Here is a 7,743-nt window from a genome sequence, read left to right on the forward strand (position 1 = left end):
AGGACACATGACTTCAGATTAAAGCTGTGCATTATCTTAGTTTGTAAACGCTGGTCCTATGGATAATTCAAGACCAGTAAGCTGCCATTTCATTGTTCTTTTAAAGCAGGTTAAAGAAGCAGTTGTAATATACACAGTAGGACAACAATCTTATGTTTTAAGTGACCTGAAGGTATACTATTAACTCTGCCTGTGAGGTCTAGCTAAAGTTCTACTTCCTTAGGATATAAGTAATATTTTATTATAATGCTTTGCTACACCCTTACACAACTAGGTTCTCATTCTAGTTGATAAATATTACTTGGATAAGCAAGTGAAACTTATATTTGGCCTGGAAAGACAGCGTAGTAGGTAATGGGCTTGCCACTTAAGTGTGACAGCTTGATATTAAATCTACAGCATCCGTATAAATATCGGGTGACTATAATAGGCCACCTGTAGATGCAGAGCACAGGAGGCCAAGCCAGAAGATCCTCAGAGCAAGCTGGTGAGCTAGCCCAGCCACATAGCAAGTTCTGGGTTCAAGTGACTGTAAATTGGACATGTATATGAAGTTGTACGTGTCAAGTAAATCTGCATACATCCTTAGAACATACATGCAAACATACCTATATGCACACACCATACACGCATACACAAACAATAACTCAGATATAACATTTTCTAAATGTATATAGCAAATAATATTTTTATATTATAGAAGTGAGCTCCTCTAAATTCCAATTAGACTTCTGTGCTTGTCACTGAGGTAAAGATTTGCTGTTGACAACAAATGGCAATATATGCACTGGACTTCCCCATTATTAAGATATAATTTACATGTAAAATGAGAGAGGGTTATTTCCTGGAGACAGAAGTGTTTAGTATGTTTTTTTCCTTTCTTCTCAGAAGAGACTTATGACATGCTTTTACATTTTTCTTATGATTAATAAATTAAAATGTGAGTGATTCATGAAGGGTTTGTTGTGTTTAGTGGACTGTTTCTCCAACTTCAATGCACCCATCCAAGGCTTTTGCTTACATGCACACTCCTACTAATAACCTATGTCAGGCTCATGGTGTTACGATAACCACCACATGAGACTAAAAAGGTGTTAAAGAGTCACTAAAACTGTTTGCAAGTTAACCTAAGTATGGCACCAATGTTTTAAATATATACTCATTTTTTCCTATAGTTTATTTCTGTAATCTATAATCATGTACAGAGCTTTCTTCTGGAAGAAATATCTCAGGTTCATTGACACACACATACTTGTAAATAGTTATAATTGCTGAATTTCGTATATATGTATTTACTTGCTTAAGTGTATGTTTGTGTTTGTCCCTGTGCGTATATCCATATATGTAAGTACATGTGGAGAAGCCAAAGGTTGACTTCCTGGATCTTCCCCTCTTTTGAGACAGGGAGTGTTATTGACCTTGAAGTTCCTCGATTCCTTGACAGTGACTGGTCACCAAGCCCCATGGATCCTCCAGTCTCTACTGCTGCAGTGCTGTGATTATAGATGCTTAAAGATGTTCCAGCTTCTTACAGAGGTTCTGGGGATCCAAACTCACATCCTTGTGTATGTGCAGCTAGGACTCTACCAATCTAGCTATGTCTACAACCTCAACTGCTTTCCTTTTGATTCAAAATTGGTATTGATTAGAAAAGTGACCACACTGCTTCTGCAACCACCCTCCTTGCTTCAAAGGTTTCAAGAAGTTCTAGGTTTTAATTATTAATTATATATGATAACATTCTAATAATTTTGTGTTCCAATGCTTTTTTATTTTTCCCTTTCAATTATAGAAAAAGCGTATATTATTTTTGGCAGTCAGATAACATTTACAATACTACTTTTTATTTTCTATTTGTGAATTGCAAGTCTAAAGCTAGCTAATGAAATAGTTTCAGACAGAGCTTCTGTGCTGAGGATACACATTATTCCAGTCTCCCTGTTGGTGAGAATTGAGGAGCTTGTAGCCAGCCATGTCCTGTCATGTTAGCTTATTTTGTAGGGAAATCAAATCTGGCACCTTTCGATTAACTACTTTCCCTCTCTGTCTAAAAACAGATGGTGAACACTGCAGAGCAAAGAAGGCATGAGTGCTATCCTTGGATTGTCTTGGCTGCCTTGATTGCAGCTTCTGTCCTTTCAAAATTTGCTAAAAGTCCCTATCTAAAGGCAAAAAGTGCTCTCACACTGGAAGGTGGTCACATTGAAACATTTATTCTCAGTTTTGAGTTGAAAACACGTAGGATAATCACAATGGCTTATCTCGTTGGCACCCAGAAGTCCCAAGAGAGGGAAAAAGTAAAAATGTGTCTTGTACTGCTGTTTGGTCAGTCTCCGGGATAAAAAGCTTAAGTTTTTCTACAGGAAGAAAAAGGGGACAGAGGAAGAAAAGAGATTTCTTTGCCTGCCTACTTGAGTTTTATGTTTTGTCTTTGTATCAGAAGAAAAAATATTTGTTTGTTTTTAATAATACTAGATGTAATCATGTTAACTAACAGAACAAGAGATAATTATTCTGTGTGTGCATGTGTGTGTGTGTGTTCACGTAAAAAGTAGAATTTTTCTCAAAATACCCTTATTCTCTTATTACCTTTTCCCTGTCCTGTATAATGCATTCTCTAGAATCCCCCCATTAAGCACTAATAACATTTTGTACCATAATTTGAAAAGATATCTTTAAGAGGTGGAAACTTACAGATTTTTATTTTTCTTACTATATCTAAAATATGGACATGGTAACTATGTTTAAACTACAACACGTTTGGAAGAATTTCTTAAGAAGGATGCAGTTTCAAATGGCTTAGCTCCCATTTTGCATTTTTACAATTGATAATTCTGTAGGATTTCATGTCATTTCTCTTAAATTTTCCAATTTCCATTTTAAAATTAAAGAGTTTTCAACCAACCTTCATTAACAGCATCACAAATCCAAAAGTGTGTAAGCTGCAGTTGCCTATCAGGATATACAGATAGATATTTAAGAGAAGGTGCTAACTAGGATTTTTGCTAATAAACCGTAATAGCCCCATCTCCTTTTGAAGATGTTAGACTGTGATCATTCATTTCTTAAATATCTTTCAAACTATTGTCATTTGAAGTAATGCTTCATGCCAAGCTGGCTTCCAGCCCTTAGCCCCAGTCCCAGATTTTCTACTCCAGGACTTAGTTGTAGCAATACGTCTTCGATTACCACACATAATTAACTCTATATCTTCTTTCCTACCATAGATTGAAGACTCCGCTTAACCAAGAAATTCCTAGGCGGCACTATACTTGCCTGACTTACTATAGAAGAAGCAAGATTTGCCTGCCTGGCTGGACTTTTTTTTTTTTTTTTTTTTTTTTTTTTTTTTTTGACAGTACTTATCACTTGGCATCAAGCTTTGCTTGTGTGGAAAACTGTTCCTGTTGAGTTGTTTTGCACATCGAGGACCACTGCAAGAAGGCACCATAGGCAGATCAGATTAAAGACATCAGAAAGATTGTTTTACCATCTGCTGTCAAGTCATTTTCTCTAACAGAAAGTTCTAGACTTTTACCAAACTTGGCCCAGTAATTTTCGTTTTCCTTTCTGTATTTTTTGCTATTGTTTGTTATTGCTTTTGTTTTCAGTTTCCTCCCTCATCACATTGTATTTTATTTCTGTCGTTCAGAAATGGGCCTTCAGACTACAAAGTGGCCCAGCCACAGGGCTATTTTCCTAAAAATTTGGCTCATCATCTCCCTGGGGCTCTACTCACAAGTATCAAAACTCCTGGCCTGCCCTAGTGTATGCCGCTGTGACAGGAACTTTGTCTACTGTAATGAGAGAAGCTTGACCTCAGTGCCTCTTGGGATCCCGGAGGGCGTAACCGTACTCTACCTCCACAACAACCAAATTAATAATGCTGGATTTCCTGCAGAGCTGCACAATGTACAGTCAGTGCACACGGTCTACCTTTATGGCAACCAACTGGATGAATTCCCCATGAACCTTCCCAAGAATGTCAGAGTCCTCCATCTGCAGGAAAACAACATTCAGACCATCTCACGGGCAGCTCTTGCTCAGCTCCTGAAGCTCGAAGAACTGCATTTAGATGACAACTCCATATCCACAGTGGGAGTAGAGGACGGAGCTTTCCGAGAGGCAATTAGCCTCAAACTATTGTTTTTATCAAAGAATCACTTGAGCAGCGTGCCTGTTGGGCTCCCTGTCGACCTGCAAGAGCTGAGAGTGGATGAAAACCGAATTGCAGTCATATCAGACATGGCTTTTCAGAACCTCACAAGCTTGGAGCGTCTGATTGTGGATGGGAATCTCCTGACCAACAAGGGCATTGCTGAGGGCACCTTCAGCCATCTCACCAAGCTCAAGGAATTTTCCATAGTCCGTAACTCGCTCTCTCACCCACCTCCTGACCTCCCAGGTACGCATCTTGTCAGGCTCTACTTGCAGGATAACCAGATAAACCATATCCCATTGACAGCCTTCTCAAACCTCCGTAAGCTGGAAAGGCTAGATATATCCAACAACCAACTTCGAATGTTAACTCAAGGGGTCTTCGATAATCTCTCCAACCTCAAGCAACTCACCGCTCGGAATAACCCTTGGTTTTGTGACTGCAGTATTAAATGGGTCACAGAGTGGCTCAAATACATCCCTTCTTCTCTCAACGTGCGTGGTTTCATGTGCCAAGGTCCTGAGCAAGTCCGAGGGATGGCTGTCAGGGAGCTGAATATGAATCTTTTGTCTTGTCCCACCACGACTCCTGGCCTACCCGTCTTTACCCCAGCTCCAAGTACAGTTTCTCCAACAACTCATTCTCCTACTCTCTCTGTTCCAAGCCCCAGCAGAGGCTCTGTACCTCCAGCTTCTATCCCATCAAAACTTCCCACCATCCCTGACTGGGATGGCAGAGAAAAAGTGACCCCACCTATTTCTGAAAGGATCCAACTTTCCATCCACTTTGTTAACGATACTTCGATTCAAGTCAGCTGGCTGTCTCTCTTTACTGTGATGGCATACAAACTGACATGGGTGAAAATGGGCCACAGTCTCGTAGGGGGCATTGTTCAGGAACGAATTGTCAGTGGTGAGAAGCAACACTTGAGTTTGGTTAATTTAGAGCCCAGATCCACCTATCGAATTTGTTTGGTGCCACTGGATGCTTTCAACTACCGCACGGTGGAAGATACCATCTGTTCTGAGGCCACTACCCATGCCTCTTATTTGAACAATGGCAGCAACACTGCTTCTAGCCATGAGCAGACAACATCCCACAGCATGGGCTCCCCTTTTCTGCTAGCGGGCTTGATTGGCGGTGCAGTGATTTTTGTGCTCGTGGTCTTGCTCAGTGTCTTTTGCTGGCACATGCACAAAAAGGGACGCTACACCTCTCAGAAGTGGAAATACAACCGGGGCCGACGGAAAGATGACTATTGTGAGGCAGGTACCAAAAAAGACAACTCCATCCTGGAGATGACAGAAACCAGTTTTCAGATTGTCTCCTTAAATAACGATCAGCTCCTTAAAGGAGATTTCAGACTGCAACCCATTTATACCCCAAATGGGGGCATTAACTACACAGACTGCCACATCCCCAACAACATGCGATACTGCAACAGCAGTGTGCCAGATCTGGAGCATTGCCATACGTGAAACAGCCTAGAGGTCCAGCGCTAGAAAGGCGGACAACCAAACTCTCAAGAACACACATGTGTGTGCACACAAAGACACGCAAATTACATTTGATAAATGTTACCCAGATGCATTTGTGCATTTGAATACTCTGTAATTTATACGGTGTACTATATAATGGGATTTAAAAAAAAAAAGTGCTATCTTTTCTATTTCCAGTTAATTACAAACAGTTTTGTAACTCTTTGCTTTTTAAAATTAAAAAAAAAAAATGTTGCTGAAGTACTGTACGGGGTTGTACAAAGAGAACCCAATGCCAAGGCAGAAGAATGAGTGATTCATCCTTCAGATGCATACTAACCACTTTGCTGTTGAGGCTGTCAGAAGAAATTCCTTTTCTAGGGCTGATAGTCAAATGAAAGGATAGTTTCAGATGGGCTCATCAGGGTAGGAGGAATAGTTTGAGTCAAGAAAGAATGGCCTAGTTATGTCTATGTTTTCTATACCTCCTGGCCTGGAAGAAACACTTTCTGAAAAATCTGTAATATGATAATAGAGGTAGCGCAAGGAATAGAACATCACGAAGAAGCCAGCTCCCATAAGATAAGTTAGGCCTCCCTGACCGAATCAAGGAAACCGAAAGATTTGAAATGTCCTGAAAGCCCCAGGGTTGGCTTCTTCCTGTGAACTTCAAAATCATTCTTCATGCTTCCCTGGCCTTATGTGATAACAGAGTTGGAAACCTGAGTCTGATTCTAGTCATCTTCAGGGACCAATATAATCAGTTCTAGCAAGAAAATTCCCCTCAAAACTGTCACTATTCAAATCACATGTCAGGTTGAATCGTATCCAACAGAGTTATATTCTAGACTAATTTTTTAGAAGAGGCTAATAAAAATAATGGGAAGAATTATATTGAATGGAATTATTTTTGATAATGAAAATTATTTGGGTATATTCACTGAGGCTATATCAACATGATATTTAGACCAACAAAGGAGCAGTGTTTAGAATCTATTACAGTAATGTGTTTATTTAAAAAGTACTAATGACATTTAGAAAAAAAAATCAGTGGTTCTCTTACACTGTGTCAGCTGACTTTGTATCATGTTGAAACAGCTGAGTTTATCCCTACATCCTCTCTCAAATTCTTGTCTTCCGATCATCTTGCATATATTTTTTGTAACTAAGTTGTATATGCCACCTTTGTTTTCTCCCCTCTGCTTGGTATCTCAATGAAAATTATGGATGCAAACTTTGGTTGCACAAAATATCCCTGTGTATTTCTACGTATTAAAGTCCATAATAACAGTGATTGCCAGTGATTCTGTGAAGACACCCAACCTGGCCAAAAAATTGCGTATTGTTAAAAGCAATACTGTGTTTTCATTTTGAATTCACTTTGGTCCTGTTCCACATGGAAATCGCATTTGTTACTTTTAGATTGTGGATGTCCCTCTAATTTGGTAACTATAGAGTGCTAACTAACCTTATGCTAAAAGAGTACCAGTGACACTGAGGAAGTCAGAGAAAGAGTTTCCCCTAATCATGGCAGAGAAGGCTCGAAAGCAGAGGGCTGGGGGAAGAGGGATAGCCATTGTAGAAGCTAGATAATTTTGAAGAAAGTCCATTTTCAGAAAACATGACTAATTTACCCCAATTCTTGTCACCACTTAGGTATAGAAGGGCTATAGACCACATACATTGTCTAAAGAAATTCACTCTAGGGGAATTTTTTTTTCAAGGCCACTTTTAGGCATTTCATGCTGTGCTCCTTTAAACCATCCATCACTTTAGGGACTCATGAAGTAAATGTCATACTATTCTAGCTTTCTCTTTCTCTCTCTAAGCAAAATAAAACTGTGATGTGTCTTCTTGTAAAGTTTAGGTATAAGATGCTATGCAAGCTTTTCTTTATAGTGAGAGCTTTATTTTCTTTAATAATATACCCTGACCTATATGTTTTAATCTCCCCCATCCCTCAGAATAAGCAGAAAATATAACTGCAGCAGCGATAATGTTGTAGACACACGCATTGAAACTGTGCAGGCGGTAGAGCTGAACGTAGTTTTGAATTAATTTAATTAATTCTAAAATGACTCGGGTTTCCACTTTAGTCTATTAGCT

At 39.4% G+C, this 7,743-nt stretch overlaps 1 protein-coding gene across 1 annotated transcript; it reads left to right on the plus strand.

Moving 5' to 3' along the window:
* Positions 1-3,586: 3,586 nt before the first annotated feature.
* Positions 3,587-6,740, plus strand: Flrt2 (fibronectin leucine rich transmembrane protein 2). Its single transcript, XM_051150185.1, has one exon. It carries the CDS (start codon positions 3,655-3,657, stop codon positions 5,635-5,637), a length of 1,983 nt encoding a protein of 660 aa, XP_051006142.1. The 5' UTR covers positions 3,587-3,654; the 3' UTR covers positions 5,638-6,740.
* Positions 6,741-7,743: the final 1,003 nt, after the last annotated feature.

This window comes from Acomys russatus, chromosome 1, assembly GCF_903995435.1.
Source record: "Acomys russatus chromosome 1, mAcoRus1.1, whole genome shotgun sequence".
Classification (NCBI taxonomy): Eukaryota; Metazoa; Chordata; class Mammalia; order Rodentia; family Muridae; genus Acomys; species Acomys russatus.

What these genes read in the sequence shown, in the direction of transcription:
- Flrt2 (XM_051150185.1), top strand. Translation starts at nt 3,655, where the DNA reads ATGGGCCTTCAGACTACAAAGTGGCCCAGCCACAGGGCTATTTTCCTA.